A 27,850-nucleotide genomic window follows, 5' to 3' on the forward strand; every position below is an offset into this window, starting at 1 on the left:
TGGTCTACGGATAATACTTTTTATCGAATTGATAAAAACCGAAACACAGTTGCCACATCCATCATCCAACTCTTGTCATTATCGTTGGCAAAAGATATATAAATTATGCAAACAGGCTCCGGGTTTCAATTGTGTGATGCTTGAATTATATCTTAACGTGGTAGTCCAATGAAAATCTTCAAATTATGCTCGAGTATGTTTTTTTCTTTTTCTATTTGTTGTACCAACAAAAAATTGGGACCTATGCGTGGAATGCCACCGGTAAGTTCATCCCTCCATTGCATATGTAAGACAGATAACCCAACTCAAACAAATACTTAATCACTCCCAATTGTTTTTCAGTGGACAGAAAGGTTTTACGTTCTTTATTACAAATGAATTTTTCTGCACAAGCTTATGCACAAAAACGGACAAGGTTCCTGATCTATCATATAACTGATTAATGGCAGACAGTCTTTGCTGATGACGAATGTCGATTCTACCTTGGAGAAACCTCAGTGTTTGTAACTCCATTTACTGAAGATTGTGGTCCGCTTGAAACCTTCACACATCTTTTGCTAGAAAATAGAGGTTCTGTCGGCACCGGAAGCGCCAAAGAGTCGCTCCCAAGCATGAGAAGAACGGAAGCCATGGTTGGTCTGCTTTCAGCATCATCTTGAACACAGAGCAAGCCTATATGTATGCATCTTAATATTTCCCGAGTTGGGCTTGTTACTCTCAACAAAGGATCCACGAATTCCAGTCCCTTTCCTTCACGCCATAAACTCCATGCCTGTACCCCAATTTCAGTGGACGTAGCATGGAAGTTGTTAGCTTTAGCTTTTAATTAGAGAGCATGAGAAAAACAAAAGACCAATTTTTAAGCATATAATGATCGACTATAATCAGAAACGTATGTCTCAACAGTTTAGATGGATTGTGTCTCAAAAAACATTTTTCTGCCGCATAATTTTAGAACAATGTTCCATCCCATCCAATAATTTTAGAACAAAGTTCAAATTTCACAAGCAGAAGCTCTGACAGCAACTTCCATCCCATCCAATAATTCCATAGAGAAGTTTGTCCAATTCAGATGTCCCTAATGATGCAGAATATCCACCGACAACAAACAGATGAGTATTTCTTTCTGATTGTCAGAGGAACCCCAGTTGGTGTGATCCGATTTTCCTCTGAGAGGCTAAGAGATGCGACACGGACCATGCCCTGTTCTCCTTCTATTATTCTTACGGTAACTCCTGAGTCCTGACCTTAGATTCTGGTTGATTCAAAATTGACTGCGAAAGAGGCGCAACCCAATTATCAATCTACATTCTCTTTCAACTTGAAGCCTTCAAACCAAGCCACCAGGGGTCCAACTGAATGAATCTGAAACCATGTCACAGACGTAGCTACCCAAACACAATAACTAGTTTTTATTCTAAACCAGCTTAGTTCCTAATATGCTTACAGCATCATCCTAGTGGATCATAAGTTGTTTGCTTTTGCTACATAAAAACCACTAAACTCTGGGATCAATTATTTAGACAGTCAACAAATGATGCACAGAAAACTATCATTTACTAAGCCAAAAGTTTGCAAGCCACCTCCTCTGTTGTGTTACTTTCAGGTTCTGGAATCCTAAAGGAGATGCAGACCTCAGCTGGTCAACTAGACCAGGGCTCGACGCTGGTGCTTATCCAGGAGGTTCGCATCAATGCAGAGTGAAACATAGAAAGTGATTAACTGTAGTCTGTCAAATTCTGTTGACCCATCACTCACCCGATCGGTGACCTGATGTGCACTCTCCTTTGTAGAACATAAAACCAAAGGCGATTTCATCATGAATACAGAAAATACCGGAAAATCAGAACAATGTTCCATTAACAATGCATTTAAGGAAAATTAGATGAAAGACGTCCTCTGTTTGTATAATATCACATATCATCATTTAACTTTGTCAAAATTTTTGGAACACAATTAGGCTGTTACTGAATTATTTCCAAATTCAGCTGCACTACTGGCTTGCTATAGCTAGCTTTAACAAAAATATGGATATTATTAGCTTCAAGAATAAATGCGCATATGCTAACGAAGATAAATCATTCTATGATCTAGGACTGAAGAGGGGGATACGTATAGAAAGGAAACAATGAACGAGACTTACGTATCCAACCAGACTACGCGCTTCCTTGTGGGGATGGTGAAACTTTCTGTTGAGTTGGCCGCTGATGATTTCGAGGAGTAAGATGCCGAAGCTGTATACATCTGATTTAATGGAGAACAAACCATCCATCGCATACTCCGGAGACATGTATCCACTGTTGAAGGAAAGCAAAAGATAGATGGATTATAAGTGTTTGGCTTTCAGTGAACATGTAAAGTGGAGATGCCTTGCTATTCTCTACTTGGCGAAATATAAAATGGGCAGTTCATCTAACTAGGGAGAGCAGTATACGTTGAGAGCATCCACTAAAATATATCCACTAATAAAAAACCAAACAGAAAAGTGTGATACCTTTCTCCGTGTTTATTCAAGACCGTCTGCCGATGAATTGAGGGAGATAACTACAACTCTTTTCTTTTCTGAAGGAACAGAGAATACATTTGGGGAGTTCTCTCAGAAAAAGGTGGAGAGTGTAATCTTATTATGCCAGTCTTTTTACATTTAGTTTGCTGGAAATGCCAATGCAAAGGTGGTAGAAAGGAATGCTTTCAGACTAAGAATTAAGAAAGAAGCTAGCAAGGTGCCATCCTCAAATTTTACTGCAAAATTCGAGAAACAAAAGTTTTTGGGACAACCAAAAGCATGTCTAAGTTTCGGGAAATTGCAGACCTGACCTGAACTTTTCTTCTAATTTTTAAACTAACTTAGGAGAGGCTAGCAAGGGAAGAAAGGGAAAAAAGGAAGAAGTAAAATACTAATTATGTGTTTGGGTGACACATGCAAAACACAGGTTTTTGTGGGAGAGGGTTCAGGGTTTTCAATTCTTTTTCAAAACCAGATTTTGTCAAAATCGGGCTTCTCTTAAACTCAGTTTGATGTCACCCAAACATTTCAAAATGATATTCTAGAGGTAAAAATCAGAAGTTTTGTATTCGAAAGGACACTTAAAGTGTCATCCAAATACACTGTAATTGGCACTTGAAGTAGTTAACTAGGAAACTTTTGTGTTCCCAGTAACTGAAAGAAAAAACTATGTGGATTTGAAAATCGTCTACTGCCTTCGTCGTTGCTTGCCAGAAGAAATACATACGTATCTAGCACTTTCCATTATCAGAACTATAACAAAAGACAAGGTTCCATGATGACAAATATACAAATGACACTCAACATGCGCTATATGTCCTCGAATAGGAAAGACTTTTAAAAGCCTCAGAGAGTTAAAACTTAAAGAAGCCCTCGTGTATACTTAATTACTTACTATGTTCCAACAATTATTTTGGTGTTCACTTGGGTCTGATTGCCACTGAAAATCCTTGCCATCCCAAAATCTGAAATTTTGGAGTTCATCTGCTCATCCAAAAGAACGTTGGCGGCCTTAAGGTCCCGGTGGATGATGCTGAGTCGGGAATCATGATGAAGATAAGCCATGCCCCTTGCAGTTCCCATTATAATATTCAGTCTCTTCTCCCAATCTAACAGAGCACGCTTTTCTGCATCTGAACATCAGCATATATAAATAAAATAAGTGATGAACTCTCTCTACCCTCTGCTCTGATGTAATATGCAACCTTTTCTGCAATCAGATGTCAAAAGATAAAAGCTTTTCATGCTTCTAATAATTCTGAGTTTATATAATTAATCAACATGTTTCACAAACTAAGCATGTTTCAGACTTTTCGTTTCTGTACGACATAAAATTTAATCAGTTACAACACAGATTGCTAAGTCGAGAAACGAAGAACGCTAATGAAGTAATCAATAGTTAATTTAGAAAGGAATGAAGTCAATATTTTCATCATTTAAGCGCAGTTTTTCGAGAATCCTGCTCTCGCCCTTTGCCCATTCCCCTTTATTTTCTGTGGTGGAAATTGTTTGGGATATGTTGATGCACTCGTACGTATGAATATTATTAAAAACTGTTAAAAGAAATTGTTGCGTTTTTCTGGCAGAAATTAGTGATGATTTAAAGAGCCTTGAAGAGGATTGTGAGTTCTTTCATTCACACGCACACCCAACTCTGCTTGCCGATAGTGTGTCCGTACATGTGTATATATGCAAAGGTGTAAAGATTATGTGAATATAATTTAGGAGTGTAGCATAAATAAGACCATTCAGGAAGGCGTCGACGCTTTTGTTGGGCAGATACTCATAAATGAGCATCATTTCATCCTCCTCCAGGCAGCACCCCAAAAGCCTTACTAAGTTCTTGTGTTGAAGATTTCCTATCAAGTTCACCTCATTCTTGTACTCGCTTAAACCTTGCAAGGAATGTCGGGAAAGCCTCTTCACTGCTACTTCCTGCCCATTGGGGAGAATACCCTGAAAAGAAGAAAACTCAACCAATTTCCATTTTTCTCAAACCAAACTTGAAGGAAAAAAGTTAAGTGAATTACCTTGTAAACAGGGCCAAATCCACCTTGGCCCAGCTTATTTGACTCTGAAAAATTATCCGTGGCTATTCGTACAGTCCTAAATCGTACCGTTGGTAAGTCGTGGGTTTTCTCAAGCTGGTCGTCGCTGCCGATATCAAGCATAGTTACCTCGTGTCTATATCTCTGCTTTTCTGTTAGTTGTGGACAAATTGTTAAGTTGGCAATTGCCAGTGAATTTGCATGAAAAATGTGCATTATGTGAAAGCAGAAACAGAAATTGAAGTAGAGGAACTTTAATGTAGTTTAGCAGACTACATCTACGTTCACCACAGCTCTCTTCTTTAAGATAATAATATGTAGGGAAGCACCCCATAATGCTTCTTAAATACTAGATACCACATGAGAGGGCATCCCTCAACAGTTTCCCTACAGGTCTCTTGACAGATTTAGTTACAGAAGAATAAGGATGGTGTATTCTATTTAGCATGACAAATCCAACATTTTCTTGAATTACATTGATCTGATGTGGTTTCTGTTCTGCCACCTTTGATGCTATATCCACATTTTGACTGCTCTTTTTACTCATATTGGTCTATTAAGTGTCTCTGCCTTACTGTTTTGCTGCCTTTGATGCTAACTCCAGATTTAAAATGCTCTTGTTCTTTATCACATCTACTTACGCATACAGAAATACACAATTGCTCCTTCGACTACTCTTTTTGGAACCGATATAGGGTCTATGACTTGTTTCTCCTCTTCCTCTCTCCTGAATAAAAGAGTATTTGATATGTATATATATATATATATATATATATATATATATACGTTTAGTCAGGCCCACTTTTTTTCTCTTTTTGGTTTGAAGAGAGGAAGGCTCTTAGCCTACAAATGAATTAGAAAGAAAAAGCAGAATCGGCAGATCAAAGTGGAACATGCAATTCATTTTGCGTATGGATGTGATTGCAAAAAGGGTTCGAATTTGGTTAGTTGAATTTGAACATGCGACTATGTTGTACAAGAAAGTAAATTAATAAAATATTTCTTCTTTAAGTTTAGACTAGTGAGTGACAAATTTAACTTGCTGAAGTGTATAAAATGTAAAGGACACGAATATTAATAAGGTCGGCTACGTGTTTACCCATGTGTCTTCTTCTTTGTTGAACGAGGCACAGGGCACAGACAACCATGAATACACTTGCAATGGAGCTTGCAATGATCACAATTCTCTTGGAACTTTTTCTACCTTGCCCTGCAGCATGATGTGCTGGTTATTTTTCTCTTGAGGTTAAGAAGAAATGATGGTTTTTAAACAAAAAAAATTAACGGAAACTAAAGAAACAAATGTAAATGTGATCTCTATGTTTAGAAATGAGCGTAAGCAAAGACGTCAGCAGATAGGCTTTTACTAAAATTCTTGCATGGTAGGGGAGAGAGCCTGGCCTCATAAATAAATGGAAGGATATTGCAATTCTGTGTACATTGGTGAGGATTGACAGAAGGATGGTTCAACGCAGAGATGGGGACCATAGCAGCGAATAGTGGGCCAATTCCTTACGCCACCCGACACGTATTTGTGACAAGAATTTTTCTGAATACATAATGGTTGCCTTGCACATTTTGACCGGTTCGCTACTGAAAGAATAAAAATCTAACTAACTATTTTTACCTTTGAAAAATAAGCCCAAGATTGTATTTGGACGATGCCATTAAAAGAGCACTTTGTGAGAGCCGGGTTATGATTCATGTTTAACTAGTTTGTGAAAGTTTTGCCTTCCTGAAAACATCATTTTCTTAAAGTTAGGTTTTTTTATAAACCCCAGTTCTGATCTCCCAAACACGCCTTAAAATTAACTTTCCCAGGAATGGGTCGGAATTTTTTGAGGTCAAAGTGGCTGAGGGTAAGTTGGGGACTCACCGCCAGAGCTGGTTGGTGGTGGCCTTGTGGAATTCGGCTCATCGGTGCCGGTGCCGGTGCCAGTGGGGACCGTGACGTTGACTTGTTGATCGAAAAAGAATTTTGTGAGACCATACTCCGCTCTGCAGCTCCCTGTAAGAAGGATTGCTCTCTCCGAGCTTCTACTGACGGACTGTATTTCTCCCGGCAACGTGTCCAGGCACTTGTAGCAGTCGGACCTCGAGATGTCGTCCGTGCATTGCACCAAGGCGTATAACGTCTGACTTCCGTTGAACGCCCTAGATCCTGTCTCGAACATGTTGGGCGAATCCTTAGTCGTCGCAAGAGTCGTGAGGTTGTTGATCAGAGTGCCCAAGGTAAAAGAGAACTCTGGGGGTCGGCCTTTCGGTGCCGAATAATACTTGTCCATAATGTCTAGTTTGCCGAAGAAACTGGTGTTAGAGTAGCGTAACTGGCAGTAATTAAACCATACGATTGCTGATACACTGTCGGGGCAGAGATCCGGGATTCGTGTGGACGCACTCTTGGCGCATCGCCTGCAAACGTCCTCTGGGACGTCGCCTCGGCATTGAAACTGGCCGTAGACTTTATTGACTTCCGAACGAAGACTCGTGGGGGTCGTGTTGGCGGTGCTCAGGGAGTCGAGCAGCATGTTCAGATTCTGCCGGAAGGAGCCGTTTGACCTCTGATTCGTGTCCGCAGGGCAATTGTGGCCTACCAGGCTCACATTATCGAACATAGACGGCGTTAATGTTGATAGGTTTCCGAAGAAAGGATAGATCTCATACCTAATAACACAACTGCCGGACAGAATTCTAGCTCCCTGTTTGTCTATGCAACACTGTGACATGGATCTAATGGAATTGCTCAAACAAGAATCGCAGAATTTCGGGGACAAGTCTCTTGTGCATTCCACCAAGCTGTAGAGCGTCGTGTTATCTGTGTAGGGAACAGCACCGGTGGCGTACGAGAGGGAAGACTTGTCGGTGGTAGCCGACGCGCTGAGATTATTGAAGAAGGATATAGCAACTGGTTTGAACTGTGAGGGGTTAGAGATGCCATCGGTGTTAACCAGAGCCAGCTGGGAGCTATCTACCACGCCAAAGAAATCGACACTCGAGTAGCGTAAAAGGCAATTGTCGAACCATATCACAGCAATTTTGGCACTGGGACACACTTGGAGGATTTGAGAGGCAGAAGACACGGCGCAAAAACTGCAGTCATCGGGAGAGATGTCTGTGTGGCACTGCACCAAGCCATAGACTTGGTCGGGGCTCCTGCCAACTGTGGTGTTGTAGAACAAGCTAGGACTCACGGAAGCATTGGCTCTGAGAGAGGCCAAGAGGGTGTTGAGATCTTTCTGATAGGCACTCCCAGCGGCGTAGGTTGGGCCGGTGTTGGGACAGTTGTAGTAGGGGCTCTGGGCCTCAGCAACGAGGAAAAGAGGAAGAAGAAATATGAAGAGACTGAGACACCGAGTTGCAGCCATCACCATGCGGTTGGAGATGCTTTCAGGCTCGCAGCATCGCAGGGGAAACAGCAGGAGCTTCTTTTATGGTCGATCTTCTCAGCTCTTCTTGTCGACTTCGTCAGACAGTTTTACTCCTCCTAGATTTTTGGTGGTTGGGTCCACTCAGCACATGCAAAGGTCATACAGCCCCAAGCTGATTGCTGCCTTCCCTGCCTTCTTCTTCCATTTCCACAGTCTCATGGCTGGAGGTTGTTCCCATGAAAGCGGATGATGTTTTTCCCCAAAATTTGCAGGGCCCACATACTTTGCATTTACGTTGATGACAGGGAAAAAGAGAAGGGTCTTGCGTTTCTTGATAAAGAAAGCAGGAACAGAAATGAAGAGCGAATTATTATCCACGATATTGTGAGGGGCAACAGAAATGAAGAGGAGACTACCGAAACCGATGGGTCATGAGGGGAGAGCCAACTTTCGTTTGTCCTCGTCGACTTGCGAACGAAGGCAGAGGAGTTAGGCGTCCCCATCCCAAAGCTCCGTTGTCCACAAAACGGGGCTGGACAATGACAATGATGCCGTTTAGTCTATGGAGAGAGATTCAGTATGCTCCGCATTAGTTTACTTTCGAGTCAAGTGCGCGTTTGAAGCCACCCACCTGGCACGACACAAAAACACATCTTCTCCACCCTCTCTATTTCTTTCCATTTCCTGGCAATTCTCCAGCTACCTGCCCTCTCCTTTTTTCTATGATACAAGAAGTGCGACAATAACTTCTCGGAAAGGCATACTTTTTTTTGTGCATGTCCATTCTTAATCACTTTGTCAAAAATAATTTTTATACTTACTGTTTGTGTTTAAGTTTAGTTACTTGAGATTTGCTTTCCTTCTTTGTTAGAAACAACAACACCAACTCACTCAACTCGACCTCTAGTATTTAGACTGCATCCATTACAAGAGGCAACGCCTATAGGAATCAAAGTAATGACTATCCTTCTTCTACTTAGTTACTGACAGGGCGGAGCCAAGATTTTGTTTAGGGACGGATCAAAAAATTCAACCTTAAATTTGAGTAGGGCCAAAATGAATTTAAATAAAAAAAATACATTGAACAATTATTTTTTTTTTTTTTTTCTAATGTAAATTTTTTTTCTTCAGCTACCTCGGGGCGGGCCACGGCCTAGGTGGGCCCTCCCCTCCCTCCGCCCCTAGTTACTGGTCCTTGCAGTACGTGAAAGCACTTGGAACAATAGCTTCATATAGCTCAAAGTTGATTCATTTGTCAAACAAAGCAAATGAATTATGTTCGAGTTGTTAATTCAATTCAAATAATTTGGCGAGATTCGTCCAAGCTACGGGTATGAACTTGCCTCCTTAAAACTCCAATAAGGTCGTACAATCATAAAAGCTCATTCAGATGACTTGGTTTAGGTACTGTTTATGCAAATAACATTTGGTCGTCTTAGTTAACTCTGGCTTAACAAGTTACTAAATGATATATGGGGAGTTCGATGTTTTCATGTGTATGTTGCTCGATAGCAAAAAGATTAAAACAATGTCACCAAAATACGGTTGCTATATGAGCGTTAACGACAGTTGATGATGCAACAACGGTTCATGTTTTAAGCAATATATATATATATATATATATATATATATATATATATATATATATGAATGTTTTTATTTTATTTTAAATATTTTTTAACAAAAATTTTGAAGGGTTTGATTTTTAACCTTGATCTAGTGGCTCGGGATTTGCCAATATAAAATATATGACTGCATGATATTCTTTTTATGTTGTGTTACTGAAATCATTACAAAAGGTGTATTTATGACCTTCAATTGCTTGACTATAGTTTTTAGCTACAAAACACACTTTGTACAACAGTTTTCAACGACACAAAATAAATAAATAAAAAGTAACTATTCGTTAATACAAGTAGCCAACTGATTTTACTTATAAAAAAACAACAAACGAAGAGATTTCTCGCGAGGTGATTTGACATGAGGCAAAAGTTTCTCAAAATACAACCTTATCGATCGATCGCCTGAAAATGTTGTGAAGCATGGACATGCACATTTTTGTATCATTTTAAAGCATAAAAAATCTAAAATCTTCACTGCTTTGTTCAAAACATTTATACGTGCGTTAAAAAAGAGTCAAAACATTTGCCCCAATGTTGAGTGATTTCCAAAATCTAATTTTACAGAAGAAAAGCTCTGGGTTCGAGCGTTTTCTGCTCCCAATGAAATCAAAAAAGAGTTCGGCAGCGGAACCGGCCAAGGTCAAAATTGAACAGGGAGGAAGTGGTAATCGATTGCGGTCTACGCTGGGCTCACCGCCATAACTGATGGTCATTGCAGGCCGTTGGCTTGGCTTCGGCACCGCCATTTCAGGATTGAAAGTCTCCAGGCACTTCTGGCAGTCGGATCTCCTGATGTCCGTCGTGGAGTGCACCAGCACATGCAACGTCTGATTGCCGTTGGAGAAGCAAAAGTATTCGAATTTTTGAGTTGAACCCTTTTAAATTTGGAGAAGCTATCACACATTTTTGTAGCAGTATGCATGTGGTTGACTATTCCACACCCCAGATTCCTTATCTATCTATGAATTATGTTATTCAAGCAATCAAAAGGCCTGAATTATAAGTATCAGTCAGTCCCGATGTTCAATTTCACGCCCAACTAGCTAGTGAGCAGCAGGTTTTCCTTGTTGATGGATAGCTTGTAATCGGGGGCTAAATGTATCAGGGAAAAGCAATGGATTACTGTGTCATCCTGGGTTACGTTTCCTAATTATTGATGGATATATGTAACAGGGCCCTAAATATAGCAGGGGAAAGCAGTGGAATACTTATCATCCTGGGTTAAATTAAGGAAGATGACTAGTATTTCCTTGAGTTGGCCTTGGGAATCATTTTCCATTAAGCTCATAAATGATTGGCACATCAGTCTTCTGAGATTGGTGACTCTTACAAGAGAATAAAAATAGATTCATGTATAAACTGGTATCGAGCAGCACCTTTACCTTGGATTAACTTCAGTATCTGTAACCCCGTTCACGGAAGAAGATTCTGATTTGCTGGAACCATCTTTGATTTTTCTCGTCGAAAATGCAGGTACCGTCGGCATCGGAAGTGCCAAACATTCACCCCCAAGCATGAGAAGAACAGAAGACATGGTTGGTCTACTTTCCGCATCTTCTTGAACACAGAGCAAGCCTATACGTAGGCATCTTAATATTTCACGAGCAGGGCTTGTCTCTCTTAGCAGTGGGTCCACGAATTCAAGTCCCATCCCTTGATTCCACAAAATCCATGCCTATAACGGTATAACCCAGTTTAATTCATCCACAATGTTTCGTGTGAGTATCTCGAGTGATCGAATATCAAAAATTTGATAAAAAGTATGCCATGCTTTTCAATGTCACGTAAGGTTATCAAGCTTGCAGGACAATATTTTGAAAGAAGACAACTAGGCCTTGCTAAAGAATGAAACACCTTACAGGGCAAAATAGGCTCTTTTCCAATTTCGCTATGTTACTGGGTTTCCATATCAATTTTCAAAAATCATTATGGTATTGCTTCAAAACAAAAATATTGTCACTTTAATTTAGAGAAAAGGGTCCACCTATGCTAACTAGGAGTTACTCTACACTACAGTATTCCATGACTGAAGCAGGAGATATGAAGCAAGGAATCAATGAGACTTACAAATCCAACAAGACTACGAGCTTCTTGATGGGAATGATTGAACTTTCTGTTGAGTTGGCCGCTGATGATTTCTAAGAGTAAGATGCCGAAGCTGTAGACATCCGATTTAATGGAGAAAAAACCATCCATAGCATACTCCGGAGCCATGTATCCACTGTTGGAGGGAGAGCACAAAAGCAGAACAACGTAAGCGTTGGCTTGCAGTGAAGTGATTAAGCACTGCCTAAAGTAGATAGATCCGAGCCTCTGGTTTGCAATTCAAATAGAAGCACATCGGTTGAAAAAAAAGGGGCTAATCATCTAACTTGGGGAAGGGTCCAACTTAATCGATACCAAGATTTACTGAAGTATACCTACTGATTTATAAATAAATGGAGAAGTAGGGGAAACCTACTTAGATATCATCAGCCTTATGGGAATCAAGAAAAGGGCCCCCTGTATACGAAGTTAAAGGACAACAGAATACATCGGAGTTCTCAGAAAAAGGAAGCAGAATTTAATCTTGTTGTGCAACAAACTTAAGGAAAATAATTCAATCTAACTAGGTTCCACCATTAACTGACTAAGCCCCCCAAGAACAAAATGAAGAGTCTGATATCGTTTCGCAACAGTCTTCTGCACTAATTTTGCCGTCAAAAAGCAAAGTCAAAGGGATAACAATGAGAAGGCAGAAATTATTCACTTAAGAAGAAAGTATAAAGGCACCATCATCAAATTTGCAAAGAGAAAAACTTTCAGTAACGTAAGTTTTTTTGTTCACAATCAAATGCATTTCTGAACTTTAGAAATAGCAAACTCAACCTAGGAGCTAGAAGAGCTGAAAGGGCAGCGGTTGTGCTAAGGAGAAAGGAAAAAGCGTTAAAATAGTAATCCACTTCATGTGAAGTAAGTAATTTGGCATTTGTATATTTCCGTCAACAGAAGTTAAAAGACACAAGCATATGAAAGCTGTCATGTCTTCTTCATGTGGCCAAGGATTGCGTAATTTTAACGCTTCCTTGCAGGATAAAGCACTTAAGAATTTTAAACGCTTCAAAGTGTAAAAGAAAGCTCTTATACTCACTATGTTCCAACAATTATTTTGGTGTTTACTTGAGTTTGATTGCCACTGAAGATCCTTGCCATTCCAAAATCTGAAATTTTAGGGTTCATCTGCTCATCGAGTAAAACATTGGCTGCTTTGAGGTCGCGGTGGATAATGCTGAGTCGGGAATCATGATGAAGATAAACCATGCCCCTTGCAATCCCCATCATAATATTGAGTCTCGTCTCCCAATCTAACAATACTCGCCTTTGTGGATCTGTATGCCACCATAATTAACTTAGTTGACCTCTCTCTCTCTCTTTCTCTCTCTTTGATATGGGATGCATTCCACAATCATTTTGCAATTACATATCAGAAGTTAAAAATTCTCAAGTACTATTTCTTGGTCAGTCTGATCTGATGCACCTGATTAACATTTTGTAGAACAATAAAAAGTGTGTTCCTAAGTTTTTCATTGGGATCTCACGTAATATTTTGTTCACCTACAGAAATTTGCAATGCTTGGACCATGGATCCCAATTCCAAGGAGAAGATCAACTTACAACCCAATGCTTGTAAAGTTGGTCCCATTGAATAGCGTCACCAAGAAAACGCCAGCCAGGTTTTTCAACACCAACTTGCTGGACCACGTAACTTGGTGTTGCTTCTTCTTCCTCTCTTACATTTTCACAAGATTGTGGAAATTGCAGTAGAAGAATGTTATTCTCTAGACATTTCTAGGGTCCAAGAGAAAATCTGAGTCTTCTTGTTGTATAGTCAGTGGGTCATGCGGACCACACCTTATAATAGAAAAGAAAAATTTTGTAGATTGGTGGAAATTTACTTGTATGACCGACCTAAATCCTAATTATGAACCACTAGAGTTAGGGGTTACGCCTCAACATTGTCCTAACTAATCAGCGGTTATGGATGTCCAAAATTTTCATATGCATCTTTCACCCACCAAAGAAGAGAGAGAGAGAGAGAGGAAAAAAAAAACATAAACGCTTAGAAATGATATTATATGAAGAGCGTGGAATTTGTACCAGTGAGAAAGGTGTCAAGGCTTTTGTTGGGGAGATACTCATAAATGAGCAGCACTTCCTCCTCCTCCGTGCAACACCCCAAAAGCCTTACCAAGTTCTTGTGTTGAAGATTTCCTATCAGTTTAACCTCATTCTTGAACTCCCTTATGCCTTGGCCCGAATATTGGGAAAGCCTCTTGACTGCTATTTCCTGTCCACCTGGGAGAATACCCTGAGAAGAAAAACTCAAGTATTTCAACCATGTATAATTAGTGGGTAGACTTTTTCTGGAGATGAAGTGGTGTTTTGAAACGTAGGAGATGGGAGTGAAAGTTTTGAAATCGCGTAATATGGAGTAGTTAATTAAGTACCTTGTAGACGGGACCAAATCCACCTTGGCCGAGTTTGTTCAACTCTGAAAAGTTATGTGTGGCTGCTCGAACCGTCTTAAGTCCTACCATTGCTACTTCATAGTTTGTACCATGCTGGTAATTCGGCCCGTTTAGGTCAAGCAATGATGTCTCCCTTTCATATATCATTTTTTCTATTCATCATGAAAAAGCTGATTTGTTATTTCAACCCAAATCGATAAAAAATGAAATTAAAGGAAGAAAGAATATGTGAGCGAAACAAATAGGAATAAAGTATCAATCCCAAAAAAAGTTTGTGTATGTGTGTGGTGGATAATTTAATAGTGGATGTGATTGGTGTATTTGATTCGACGGAGCTCAGACTTGTATGATCATGGCTGTAGTTTCGAATGAATTTCACTGATTTATGGATACAACCCAGAATAAGACGTCAATAATGTTACAAAGTACCTCTCATTTTTTATTGTCTTTAACATTATTTTTCGTTACTCGGGCGACCCAACGTCGGCCCCCACCGACAAATTGACAAGAGAACATATGAGTAGACCTTCTATAGAGTCGGTATTGACTATCGGGCAGTGAGTAAAACATGAAAGGAAGAATTCATGAATGGTTTTATACATAAATAAATGTAACTTGTATTCGCTTACCTTGAGAGGAGGCGCTGTGCAATCAATGGATGTGAAAGAGGAATATAGAAATGTTTTTTTTCTTCATAATTAAATGTTAATTAAAGTATTTCTGGCTACTCTTAAAACTTAGAATGAGCAATAATTCTGTAGGAGCACTGTTAGTTAACATTTTAATTTAAATTATGAGATAAGGTCAGTAGCTTCTTTACCCATGTGTTTCCTTGTTCGAACGATGAACACGATACAAGCAACCAAGAGACCACCTCCTATGGGGCATACGATCGTAATAATTCTCCAAAAAGCTCTTCCACTGTTTCCTGCATTTAATTAACAGTTTTAGATAGATTGTTAAGACTGTAGCTAATAGAAAGATGGATGTGTTCAAACATTATAACTGGTAAACAAGATAGAGTGGATAATTTAAAATAATAACAGTAGCAAGCTCACAGCCAGATATGTAACAGTTATTATCGGTTTTTCAGAGCGACAAAATGCAGAAATGACTTGGAAATTACGTCCACAAAAGCGAAGATTAGTGGAAAAACTGGGGACTGATTAAGTAACAGTATGAAGCTGGGCATCTTTCCTGAGTAAAAAAAAAAAAGAAGCGGGATACATCAAACAGTATTGAAGAGAGGACGGTAGCATGCACCTGAATGATTATCCAGAGGTAATGCAGGAGAGCGGGGCCCATAATTAGCCGCCGGGGACGGCGACTCCGTCGGCTTTGAAAACTTTCCGAAGAATGGGTAGATCTCGTATCTCAGAACACAACTTCCAGATAAAATTCTAGCCCCCTGTTTATGTAGGCAACAAGATGAAATGGAATTTACGGAATTGTTCAAACAGAAACGGCAGGCAGCAGGCGACAAGTCTCTTGTGCACTGCACCATTCCATAGACCGTCACGTTGTCTGCGTAGGGAACGGCACCGGTGGCGTACGACAGGGAAGACTTGTTGGTGGTAGCCAACCCGGTGAGTTTGCTGAATAAGGATAGCACAATTGGCCTGAACTGTGAGGGATTAGAGATGGCATTGCTGTTCTGCAGGGCCTCTCTGGGGAAATCTGCAACCCCAAAGAAATTGTCACTTGAGTAGCGCAAGAGGCAATTTTCTTCCCAAACCACACCAGCTTTGAAGTTGGCGCACAACAGGAGGATCAGAGAACCAGCAATTGCTGCACAACTGCGGCATTCATCGGCCGAGACATCTATGTGACACTGCACCAGGCCATAGACTTGGTCCGGCTCCTTGCCCACCGTGGTGTTGTAAAAGAAGCCAGGAAGGGAGGAGGCATTGGCTGTGAGAGAGGCCACGAGGGTCTTGAGGTTTTTCTCGAAGGTGGCTGTGTAGGCGGTTGGAGAGGTGGGGCAGGAACTGAGCTGGGCCTTGGCAACGTGAAAGAGATGAAAGAGAATTGCAAGGAACTTGATGCCTGTAATGCCATCCATCCTATAGGTGATCCACGGCTAATGTCGTTCTGGTTTTGGATGCCAAGGATGTATGGTAATAAGAGAACGAACAATTGGGCTTTTAAATGGAAGAAAGAACGAGGCCAACAACATCTCTCGAGTCTTTCTCGCCGAGTTTGTAAAATCGGTGACAGACTCTCACCCATTTTTAGTTTCTGAAGTATATTTTCTTTGGTCGCCTCTCTCACTCTTACACGGATCAGCTCATTAAAGAATGATAAAAGGGAGACCACCGACCCTTTCCTTGACTCTGTTGACATGAGAAGCAACCAGGCAACTGACATGAAGCGGCAATTCATCGATTTAACAATATTTTATGCTTAGTGTAAGTCAACTGTGAATTTGGGTTGCTCTGATTTCACATTTGCTGCAGCAGTCGCGGTCCTTTAGTATGCGATATTGGTCCAAGGTCTTGGGAATACCCATTTTCGTTTTATGACTTGTATACTTCGCTGTTTGGAAAGAGCATCATAATATGCACCTATCTCAGATCTATTAAACATTTTTAAAAGTGTATCATGTATCTGCTCCACTTTTTAGAGCAAATATAGCGTACTGTTACTGCTGCCATAAAAAGTGCAAATGACATGGATGTGTATATCTTTATAACACCATGTATGAGACGAGAACGAATATATGGCAGGATACAGATGAATTTCAAATGTGTCCCTTTCATCAAAATTCCAATCTGAACGTGTTCCTTGCGACTCCAGGTAGAAAAACTGGAGAAATTGACGAGAGAAGTTTCGGAGGATCTTCTGCTTGCCTGCGTCCACTCGCTTCCTGGTAGATGATGCAACTGATCGATATGTGCTTCGCACTATCTCATTTCCTCAACATTGTGCTTAATAACCACTTTGATGTTGATTAATGAGAAGGGCAATTCTACCAGATCGTGAACATATCGTTTATAATTTGGAACTCATTTCAGGCTGATTTCCCTAAATTTTCGACATACTCGTGATTTCTGTTGAACAGAAATCAGCAGTTCAAGGACTTGAACCGAATTGGCCTTTTAAGATGATATGCCATTCAAGTGGGTTTTTTTTTGCCGGTTTCTGATCCGACAGATAGTGCGATCTTAAGCTAGAGTAGTTTGATCGGAAACATGCATAACTGAAGTTAATATCATTTCGTTTAGATGTGTTTTTGAACAATAAAAAAAAATTAATAGCCCTGATTACAACGAATTAAACTTGGTTGCCACATTTTTCAACTGTGAAACTAACTTTAATAAAGTTTGTTTTATCTTAAATTACTAGTCATAAAAACGTTGGGATATATATTATATTATATAATATTTAATATATAGATTTCTATTCTCTCATAATAAATCTCTCTCTGTCTCTCTCTCATTTGGTCGGACTAGGGTTTCGGCAGTCAAAACCCTTGTCCAACCATCGTCTCCCTCTTTTGTGCGGCGTCGTTTCGCTTGAGCCCGACCCATCGTTGCTCCTGGTCTCACCATTATCGTCATCCCCTCCTTCAGTAGCGAATACCGCCGCCTTCAAAGGAGGAAAATCAAGCCCTTCACTGCTGCAGCCTATTCCTTTCATCAATTTGCTGCATTATTGTCTGGTATATTCTCCCTTTCTTTCTTCAGCAATGACTAGCATCTATCCTAATTTAATGCCTTTTCTCTTTGTTGATATTTGAGAAATGCCAAAAACCTCTTATGGTAATTATTGGCCTTTTGTAAATTTGGCATAAACATGACATCTAGGATGCAAGCGCCCTGTTTTAACCTTGAAGGTAACTTATCTCATTGTGATTGTAGAAAAGGGGACGACTTCAAGTGAAGGAACTGAAGCTCAAAGTGGAAGCTGTAAATAAAAGGGAACCACCGTATACAACAATCAAGGAGATCGATGATTTGTGTGTTCTCTTCAATAGTTGTAAATTTGTAATGCTTCATGCATGACTTCTCTGCTTGGTTATCAGATCTCCTAGTTGTTCACTTATAACACTTCTCATGTTTGGACATTCATAGTAACAAATATACACGACTTTACAGTGCATACAGTTAGCTGGTATAGCAATGGAGGACAACTGTGGGATGGTAGCAACAGTGAAGTTGATGATCCAAAAGATGATGTTGCAAATAAGTGCAGCCACGACACTAATAGAAAAAGAACAATTATGAGGTTATCAGTTGTAAATATGTAGTTTAGCTATTATTAAGAATCGATTAGTTTAGTAAAATGACTTTTTGTAGCAACATTTTAGTTTGATAAGATAAGAAACAGTATCTATTATCCAGTAATGGCCTTCGTTTATTTACAATGGTTTTTATGTAGTTTTACCAAATATTGTCACCGTTGTGTTAATTCTTTTTTTCTCACTTGGTGACGTGGAATAATTGCAGGCTCGTTTTATGCTTGGTCTAGAGCACTATTACAATGAAATGAACATGAACTAGGCACTATGGAATTAGAAAAGGTAAAAGTATACTTCTTGAAAGCGGTTGAAAGATTGTTTACTTTTGTCAACACAATTCTTTCTGGAGTTCTACAAAATAATATGGAAGCAAGTCCAATTTTTTTTTTTTAAATCTTGGATAATAGGACGATTAAGTTGAAAATTGCCGTATGACATTTGTTTGGGTTGGTTGCAGCAGGGTGGGTTGAAAAATCGTGTGGCAAATTTTAATGAAAATGAGAACTTTGTCTCGTCTGATGTAGATCTTATCATACCTTCATCTAGAAGGTAATGATTCAGTTCATAGTATTAGTTGTTTGACAATCTACGGAGTGATTTCTTTTACTTTTTCATTATTCTTCATTCATGCTCTCACATGTTGTTTGTTAATTTATAAAAACTATTATGTTGTCAATGTCAACAAATTCTAAACTGTATCACGCAGGCAACCATCATGTTCATCTAGGAGGTCTTTTGGTAGCGGTGAATCAAATCACCGGCATATATAGAACATTTCAGCTTGCCAATTCCCCACGGCTCACCCGTTGAATAGAATTCCCCACGAGACCTTTCCCGACAGCCCTGAATCCGTTGGCAAATGAATGGCCGACGGCTTGTGGGGGGTTTTGCCAACAGTGAGAACCGTTGGCAACTCCCAAGATTGTTTAGTGACGTTTCGATTACAGTGAGGTGCTTTAAATTAAAATAGATCGGAGTGGAGGGTTTGCAAAGCTCATTGCTCGATAGAAAAGGTACACTTACATCGGTTAAAGTTCATTTATTAACCAATATACCTATTGATTAATAAATGAGCAAAAATTGGGGAATGCTTTTTACCATATTCATCCTCATATGCACACTTTAGGAAATGGCTCATTTATGCATTTAAAGAAAATGATTAACCTCTACTTTTCAAATGGACAACATGCATGGATAGAGCCCCGAATTTTTCATTATAGAGGCCAAACTATAGTTTGAAAATTTAAATAGGGGTTGAAATATAAATTTTTATACAAATTAAAATAAAATTTTAAATGTAGTTTTTTTTCCCGCTTCCTTCATTTGCTAACGGAACTGGGGGAAGGGCCTATCAAATCATCCCTCCCTTTGCAGCTTGTTGCTGAATTTTGTGATATTCTACGACACCTTGCAACTTTAATCTTGTTTTAATGCATCTTTCATTTGATGCTCTCTCTCTCTCACACACACACTCACACACACACACACACACACAGAAATGGGTGCCTATACTTTTGTCCTTAAGAAGGGCGTTTTCCATCTAGCCGGCACGGTCTTTTCTGGTCCAAAACAAATCCTTGACACACATTTATCCTTGTGCAAGACTTTCATGCAAAGAAATATATTTACAATTAATTGACTTATATGTTATAGATAAGAAAATATTGTTTATTTAATTAAAAGGCCTTATTTTTTTTCCATTTGTTATAAGATTTTAACAGTGAGTATTCAACTACCAACGAGTTGGTTTACCTCCCAGGGAGGATGCTTTGGTCTTTTGATGACCAGATTCCACAGTTCTCGCACTCCTAACTATATTAACCTACTAAGATGTCCAACGCTATATGTTTTCAAAAGACAAATGTTTTAAAATCTGATGAGAAAATCAGATTTTCCAAGATCACGAAAATCATCGGCATTAATTAGATTGGTTTTTCGGCAACTATAAGCGCCTACACATGTCCACTTGGGTAACAGTTGAACTTGACTTTTATATCAAACACACAATCTCTTTCACTTTTCCACTTACAAATGAATTTTCCTGCACAAGTCTTCTGCATAACATGACTAAGTAATTTCCTTTTGTCGCATGACTAAATGGCAGATATTCTTTTTAAAGGACTGCCAGAAACCTGACATCAAGCAGCACCTTTACCTTGGAGCAACTTCAGTATATGTAACCCCGTTCAGTGAAGAAGACTGTGATTTGCTGGAACCATCTTTGATTTTTCTCATAGAAAATGCAGGTATCGTTGGCGTCGGAAGTGCCAAACATTCTCCCCCAAGCTTGAGAAGAACAGAAGACATGGTTGGTCTACTTTCGGCATCTTCTTGAACGCATAGCAAGCCTATATGTAGGCATCTTAATATTTCTCGAGTAGGGCTTCTCTCTCTTAGCAGCGGGTCCACGAATTCCAGTCCCATCCCTCGACTCCACAAACTCCATGCCTATATCCCAGTTTAATTCATCCAATGCAATTCCGAAGATGTTATTTATAGCTTCGAGTAGGATGAGTGAGAAAGCAAAAATGCTAGCCATTAATCATCAGGAAAAGACCAAAAAATAGCAACAGTTTAGACCTTGATATCGTGTCTGCTCACAAGACATTTTTCTGCTGCGTAAACTGAATAGTAGACAATAAACAGTCTAGCAGTTGATTCCATTAATGGCTAAAAGAACTCCAGCTATTGCCATTCAATCGTCCTGTAACAAGCCAAGAGATGCCACGTTGACCATGGCCCTGTTTTGCTTGCTGCTTTTATTAACTTTTACTCAGGTACTCCCGTTCTTCCGGTTAGCTTTAATCTTCTTCATATCAAACAATGCGCAACGCATAGTTTTTTTTTTTTTTTTTTTTTTCAGTTTGAGCCCTCAAACCGACCATAAGGACGCATGTCAATGACAAGGCTAGATAAGCTGTCTAAAACTAGTTTTCATGATGAAACCAGATGGTTCTTGAAATACAAAGCATCTTGCTAATGGGGCAGAAGTTGTCAGCACATGCAAAACCAACACTAGACTCTGCTTCCTCAACGAGTTATTTAGAGAAACAAACAAAGGCTAATACCACGTCAAGGTTATCAAACATTGGCACTTCTCCGCCAATGCATTCAATTATAAAATGTGATAACAAATATCTTATGCTTATTTAAAATCGCATATCACAGTATTTTGAAAGCCAAATAGGATTTGCTCAAGAATGAAACACATTATAAGGCAAAATAGGTTCTTGTCGAAAAATATTTTGTAATTTAAACATAAGGGTTCATATATGCTAGCTAGGAGTTACTGCACAGTATTCCATGACTGAAGCAGGAGATATGAAGCAAGGAATCAATGAGACTTACAAATCCAACGAGACTACGAGCTTCTTGATGGGCATGGTTAAACTTTCTGTTGAGTTGGCCACTGATGATTTCGAGGAGTAGGATGCCGAAGCTGTAGACATCTGATTTAGTGGAGAACAATCCATCCATAGCATACTCCGGAGCCATGTACCCACTGTTTGAGGAACAGTACAAAGGCAGAATAATGTAAGTGTTGACTTGCGGCAAAGTGATTTAAGTAATTAAAGTAGCCAGATCCGAGCCGATGGTTTGCAATTCAAATAAGGTGCATCGGTTGATAAGAAAAAGGGGACGCCATCTTACTCGAGAAAGGCTCCAACTTAATCTGATAAGATTTACCCACTGACTACTAAATAAATGGAAAAGTGGGGTGGGGGGAAGCTTCTTAATATCAACCTTATACGAAAAACGGCCCAAATGTTGATGAACTTAAGGACAGCAGAATACATTAGAGTTCCCTCAGAAAAAGATGCATAATTTAATCTTATTGCGGCACAAACTTAAGGAAAATAATTTATCTTAACAGAGGGCCAGCATTAACATTACAAATGGAGAGTTTGATCTCATTGCGCCAGAGTCTCCTGTATTAAGTTTGCTCAAAGTAGAAAGCATAGCAACTAGAGAAACGATTTATTGAATGAAGAAGAAAGTACAAAGGCATCGTCCTCCAATTTGCAAAAAAGAAACTTTCAGCAGCATAAGTTTTTGGCCACAATCAAATGCACTTCTAAATTTTGAGAAATGGCCAAACAAACCTAGGAGCTAGAAGAATTGAAAAGGTCTGTGGCAGTGATAAGGTAAAAGTGGTAAAATGGTAGTAATCCATCTCATGCGAAGTAGGTACATTGATAATTGTTTATTTCCATCAACCGAAGTGAAAAAATATAAGCATCTGAAGGCCTTTATGTCTTCTTCACGTTGCCCAAAATTTTCATAGGTTTAAAGCAGTAATAACATTTTGTGCTTCCCTCGATCGATAAAGTAAGAAATTCAAACGCTTCAAAGGGTAAGAAGTTCTTATACTTACTATGTTCCAACAATTATTTTGGTGTTTGCTTGAGTTTGATTGCCACTGAAGATCCTTGCCATCCCAAAATCTGAAATTTTAGGGTTCATCTGCTCATCCAGTAAAACATTGGCTGCTTTGAGGTCGCGGTGGATAATGCTGAGTCGGGAATCATGATGAAGATAAACCATGCCCCTTGCAATCCCCATCGTAATATTGAGTCTTGTCTCCCAATCTAACAGTTCTCGCTTTTGTGGATCTGTATGCCACAATAATTAACTTAATTGACCTCCTCTCTTACTCTCTCTCTCTCTTTGATATGGCATGCATTACACAATCTTTTTGCAATTACATGTTAGAAGTTTAAAAAATTCTCAAGTACTGTTTCTTTGTCAGTCTGATTTGATACACCTGATCAACATTTTGCAGAACCCAGAAAAGCATGTTCCCAATTTTTTATTTGAGTGTCAACGCACTGTTTGTTCAGCTACAAAAAGAAAAATGCAATGCTTGGACCATTGATCCAAATTCCAAGGACACGACAAACTTACATGCCAATGCTTGCAAGTTGATTCCATTAAAATCTAATTGAATAGCCTCATGACCAGTATGTTTTTGTCTCTCCTAGCTCCGGAAGACGCCAGCCACGTTTTCCAACACCAACTTGCTGGACCACCTAACTTGGTGTTGCTTCTTCTTCCTCTCTTACATATTAGCACAAGCTTGTGGAAATTTCATAGAACAGTGTCATTCTATAGACACTTCTAGAGCTCAAGAGGACATCTGAGACTTCTTCTTGCAATTTAATTAGTCGGTGGGTCATGCGGACCTTACCTTGTAATAGAAAAAGAAAAACCTGTAGAAGATCGGTGGAAATTTACTTCTATGAGCGTCCTAATTATGAACCATTAGAGTTGGGGGTTATGCCCCAGCATTGTTGTATGAAGAAAGTGTATTGGCTTATCATGAACCCTTAGAGTTCGGGGTTTGAGTGAGCTGCTTCGCGAGCTTTGTAAGAATTTGCTTGTGAGAGTCCTTTGTTGTAAGCGGGTGATCATCTAACTAATAACGTAAGTTTATGGATGTCAAAACATTTCTGTATGCATCTTTCACCCACCATAGAAGATAGAGAGAGAGAGAGAGGGAGGGAAAACATAAACACCTAGAAATGATAACATATAAACAGTGTGGAATTTGTACCATTGAGAAAGGTGTCAAGGCTTTTGTTGGGGAGATACTCATAAATGAGCAGCACTTCCTCCTCCTCCGTGCAACACCCCAAAAGCCTTACCAAGTTCTTGTGTTGAAGATTTCCTATCAGTTTAACCTCATTCTTGAACTCCCTTATGCCTTGGCCCGAATATTGGGAAAGCCTCTTGACTGCTATTTCCTGTCCACTGGGGAGAATACCCTGAGAAGAAAAACTCAAGTATTTCAACCATGTTAGACTACTTTGAACCTAACATTTATTTGGTAATTAGTAATTAAACTATGGACCACTTAATTAAGTACCTTGTAGACGGGACCAAATCCACCCTGGCCGAGTTTGTTCAACTCTGAAAAGTTATCTGTGGCTGCTTGAACCGTCCTAAGTCTTACCATTGCCACTTCGTAGTTTGTCCCATGCTGGTAATTCTGCCCGTTTACTTCAAGCAAGGATGTCTCCCTTTCATATCTCACTTTCTCTGTTCATCGTGAAAAATGCTAATTTGTCATTTCAACGCAAATCGGGGTAAAATGAAAAAAACGAAAGAAAGAAGGAAAGAGTGCGTGAAAGATTGAAAGAAACAAGTAGAAATCAAGATTCTATAAAAAAAAAAAAAAGTGGTGTATATATATATATATATGAGCTAATTATTGAGACGCTGATCTTGACACTTGAACCTATCTGGGTTTATATTTTACAAATCCACCGGTAATCAGATCGTTGAGATTTACAAAGTTAGATTGTAGTTTCATTTAAAGTATTGGTGAAACTCAACTGTTTTAAAAGAAGAAGTAAGCAACGGCCATAATAAACACCATTCGGAAATTTTGGAGACACTCTACGAATGTGCATTTATTGATTTGACTGTCCATGGCGTTCGTTTGATGAGGTTCATGTCTTGGGTAAGTATGGGCTTTTGAATAAGGTTGAAGCATTTCAAATCTATGCCTTCAAAAAAGTGAACATTTAATAGTGAACGTGATTAGTTTTCTTAGTGATTTTGATTTCATGCATGTAGCTCAGACTTGTATGATCATGGTACGTTTGATATGTACAAATTTGTTGGATCTGGACATAACTCTGCTACCAATTACAAGGAATTTGGACCTGGATATAGCTCACCTACAAATGACACATGCTGTCCAAATCCAAATTATCAATATTGCATCCGAAGAAAATCCAATAGAGTCCGGCATCCCAAATATTTTTTTAATAAAAAAATTAATAGAGCTTGCCTAATCAAATCTTGATAACTGATTAACCAAAACCAATTCACTAAGTGAACCAACAATACACAAACACTAAATAATGAACAACTAGACTACTAGAGAAATACAATGAAAAATAACAAAGAGCCACGCTAAAAGAGGGTAACTAACTTGTATTCACTTATCTTGAGGGGCGGTGTTGCGCAATCAACGTGAAAGGGTCCGAATTTTTTTTTTCCATTTTCGTTATTAAATGTTAATAAAAGTATTTCTGGCTGGTGTTGGAACTTAGAATGAGCAATAATTCTGTAGGAGGGATCTTAATTTAAAATTATGAGATAAGGTCAGCAAATTGTTTACCCATGTGTTTCCTTGCTCGAACGATCAATAGGATACAAGCTGCCAACAGACCGCCTCCTATGGTGCTTAGGATCGTCATAATTCTCCAAAAACCTCTTCCACTGTTCCCTGCAATTGATTTTGAAATTACTCCCATAAGGCAAAGATTAGTGGAAAAACTCGGACTAAAATTTAAAGGTGGGACACATCAAACTGTACTGAAGAGAGGACGGTAGCGTGCACCTGACGGATTATCCAGAGGTAAATGAGGCAGTGGCCCCGGAGAGATCGGCCCATTAGCCGCCGGGGGCTGCAACAGCGTCGGCTTTGAAAACTTTCCGAAGAATGGGTAGACCTCGTATCTCAGAACACAACTTCCAGACAAAACTCTAGCCCCCTGTTTATGTATGCAACAAGATAAAATGGAATTTACAGAGTTGTTCAAACACAAACGGCAGGCAGCAGGCGACAAGTCTCTTGTGCACTGCACCAGCCCATAGACCGTCACGTTGTCTGCGTAGGGAACGGCATCGGTGGCGTAGGACAAGGAAGACTTGTTGGTGGCAGCCAATCCGGTGAGCTTGCTGATTAAGGATAGCACAATTGATCTGAACTGCGAAGGATTCGAGATGCCTTTGTCGTTCTGCACAGAGTGTCTGGGGACATCTGCTACCCCAAAGAAATGTTCACTTGAGTAGCGCAAGAGGCAATTTTCTTGCCAACACATAGCAGTTTTGAAGGTTCTGCACGACCCGGTGATCTGAGAGGTGGCAACTGCTGCGCAACTGCGGCATTCATCGGCCGAGACATCTGCATGACACTGCACAAGGCCATAGACTTGGTCCGGGCTATTGCCCTCCGTGGTGTTGTAAAAGAAGCCAGGAAGGGAGGCGGCATTGGCTGCGATAGAGGCCAGGAGGCTTTTGAGGTTTTTCTCGAAGGTGGCTGTGTAGGTGGTTGGGGAGCTGGGGCAGGAACAGATGCCCTGGGCGTTGGCAACGTGGAAGAGACGGAAGAGAATTACAAGGAACTTGATGCCTGTAATCTCAACCATCCTATCTATAGGTGATGACGGCTAATGTCTTTCTGGTTTTGGATGCCAAAGATGTATGGAAATAAGAGAATGAACTATTGGGCTTCTAAATTAGGTTACGAGAACGAGGCCAACATCTCTCTTTCTCGCCGAATTTGTAAAATCGGTCACAGATTCTCACCCACTTTTTATCTTCTAATGTATATTTTCATCTGGTCAGCTCTCTCTGTTATTCGGAGCTCATAAAGAATGATAAAAGGGAGACCACTGAGACTTTCCTTGACTCTCACGATATGAGAAGCAACCAGGCAACTGAAATTATGCTGGAATTCATCGATATAACAATATTTTATGCTTTGAATAAAATATGTCTTCATATTCATCGATATAACAATAAAATTTCCAACTGTAGGAAGTTGGGGCATCTCTACATACATCTTCTCTGATTTCACATATGCTGCAGCGTTAGCGGTCCAGCAGGATGCGATATTGATCCGAAGCCTTGAGAATATCCATTTTCTAAAAATGGGGATACGTTACTGCTGAATTTTTTACGATCTACACTAATGGTTTGTCTTAAAAAGTGCAAGTTACATGGATGCATATATCTTTCAAACACCATTTATAAGACAGGAACGAAAATATATGGCAGGGTAGAGTTGAATTCCAACCTGGACGTGTTCCTTATGACCCCGGGCAGAAAAAATGGAGAAACTGGATATAGAAGTTTCGAAGGATCTTCTGCATGGCTGCGTCCACTCGCTTCCTGCCATATAGATGTAATTGGTTAATATGTGCTTAATAACCACTTTGATGTTGGTTAATGTAAAGGGCGATTCCACCAGATTATGAACTTTTATCCTTTTTAATTTGGAACTCATTCAGGCTTATTTCCCTAAATTTTCCATTGCTGTTGAACCGAAACAAGTAAGCGCAAGCTGCAACCTAACCTTAAAACCAACCCAGTTCAAGGGCTTAAACCAAATTAACCTCTTAAGATATGCCATTCAAGTGGGTTATTTTTTTGCTGCATTAGGATATTACAGATCGTGTGATCTTAACCTAGAGTAGTTTGTTCGGAAACATATATTTAATGGCCCTTATAACAACAAATCTTATGGTATAACTAACTTGAGTATGGTTTGCCTTATCTTCCAATGCAACTCCCTGGAGGAAGGGTGGTTTTATCTTAAATTACTAGTCACAAAAAATATCCAGGCCAAGTGCCAAACCTGATGCGCAACCTTAATATGGAACATCCAACGCCAACATTCATAGGTGGATGAGTTTTTTATTATTTTTTTTTTTACAAATGGTGTTTTCACTTCCTTAATATGGGCATCATTTTAAAAACACAATTAAATATTATAAATTCTGTCTTTTTTTTTTCTTTTATGTAGACCAAAAATATGATTTT

At 39.5% G+C, this 27,850-nt stretch overlaps 3 protein-coding genes across 7 annotated transcripts; all 3 read right to left on the reverse strand.

The window, feature by feature from the left end:
• Positions 1–305: 305 nt before the first annotated feature.
• On the reverse strand, positions 306–22,685 carry LOC116255154 (cysteine-rich receptor-like protein kinase 25). Of its 5 annotated transcripts, XM_031630922.2 has the most exons (7): positions 6,431–8,123; positions 5,654–5,764; positions 4,537–4,706; positions 4,252–4,462; positions 3,402–3,639; positions 2,144–2,297; positions 306–772 (listed from the first exon to the last, which is right to left on the reverse strand). In XM_031630922.2, exons 1-7 carry the CDS (start codon positions 7,923–7,925, stop codon positions 479–481), a joined length of 2,673 nt encoding a protein of 890 aa, XP_031486782.1. In that variant the 5' UTR covers positions 7,926–8,123; the 3' UTR covers positions 306–478. The 5 variants fall into 5 exon arrangements, with proteins under 5 accessions (XP_031486782.1, XP_049933978.1, XP_049933983.1 ...); XM_050078021.1 differs by lacking the exons at positions 4,252–4,462; positions 4,537–4,706; positions 5,654–5,764 and having other exon boundaries at positions 6,431–8,125; XM_050078026.1 differs by lacking the exons at positions 3,402–3,639; positions 4,252–4,462; positions 4,537–4,706; positions 5,654–5,764; positions 6,431–8,123 and adding an exon at positions 22,668–22,685.
• Positions 10,923–16,114, reverse strand: LOC116246299 (cysteine-rich receptor-like protein kinase 44). The gene is made up of 7 exons (XM_031618108.1): positions 15,554–16,114; positions 15,316–15,460; positions 14,032–14,204; positions 13,682–13,892; positions 12,675–12,912; positions 11,612–11,765; positions 10,923–11,219 (listed from the first exon to the last, which is right to left on the reverse strand). The coding sequence occupies exons 1-7, from the start codon at positions 16,112–16,114 to the stop codon at positions 10,923–10,925; spliced, it is 1,779 nt and encodes a 592-aa protein (XP_031473968.1).
• LOC116246303 (cysteine-rich receptor-like protein kinase 25) lies at positions 20,444–26,454 on the reverse strand. Its single transcript, XM_031618123.1, has 7 exons — positions 25,644–26,454; positions 25,422–25,529; positions 24,159–24,331; positions 23,847–24,057; positions 22,668–22,905; positions 21,641–21,794; positions 20,444–20,740 (listed from the first exon to the last, which is right to left on the reverse strand). Exons 1-7 carry the CDS (start codon positions 26,452–26,454, stop codon positions 20,444–20,446), a joined length of 1,992 nt encoding a protein of 663 aa, XP_031473983.1.
• Between the last annotated feature and the right edge of the window lie 1,396 nt (positions 26,455–27,850).

This window comes from Nymphaea colorata, chromosome 1 (genome assembly GCF_008831285.2).
Source record: "Nymphaea colorata isolate Beijing-Zhang1983 chromosome 1, ASM883128v2, whole genome shotgun sequence".
NCBI lineage: Eukaryota > Viridiplantae > Streptophyta > Magnoliopsida > Nymphaeales > Nymphaeaceae > Nymphaea > Nymphaea colorata.

What these genes read in the sequence shown, in the direction of transcription:
- LOC116255154 (XM_031630922.2), bottom strand. Translation starts at nt 7,925, where the DNA reads ATGGTGATGGCTGCAACTCGGTGTCTCAGTCTCTTCATATTTCTTCTT. An exon ending in ACAAAGAAGAAGACACATGG is followed by an intron (nt 4,707 to 5,653) that starts GTAAACACGTAG and finishes CACAACTAACAG; the next exon opens with AAAAGCAGAGATATAGACAC. An exon ending in CGCGTAGTCTGGTTGGATAC is followed by an intron (nt 773 to 2,143) that starts GTAAGTCTCGTT and finishes ATTGGGGTACAG; the next exon opens with GCATGGAGTTTATGGCGTGA.
- LOC116246299 (XM_031618108.1), bottom strand. Translation starts at nt 16,114, where the DNA reads ATGGATGGCATTACAGGCATCAAGTTCCTTGCAATTCTCTTTCATCTC. An exon ending in GATTTGGTCCCGTCTACAAG is followed by an intron (nt 13,893 to 14,031) that starts GTACTTAATTAA and finishes TTTTCTTCTCAG; the next exon opens with GGTATTCTCCCAGGTGGACA. An exon ending in CTCGTAGTCTTGTTGGATTT is followed by an intron (nt 11,220 to 11,611) that starts GTAAGTCTCATT and finishes ATACCGTTATAG; the next exon opens with GCATGGATTTTGTGGAATCA.
- LOC116246303 (XM_031618123.1), bottom strand. Translation starts at nt 26,454, where the DNA reads ATGGTTGAGATTACAGGCATCAAGTTCCTTGTAATTCTCTTCCGTCTC. An exon ending in ACCTCTGGATAATCCGTCAG is followed by an intron (nt 25,530 to 25,643) that starts GTGCACGCTACC and finishes AATCAATTGCAG; the next exon opens with GGAACAGTGGAAGAGGTTTT. An exon ending in AAAATAATTGTTGGAACATA is followed by an intron (nt 21,795 to 22,667) that starts GTAAGTATAAGA and finishes TTCCTCAAACAG; the next exon opens with TGGGTACATGGCTCCGGAGT.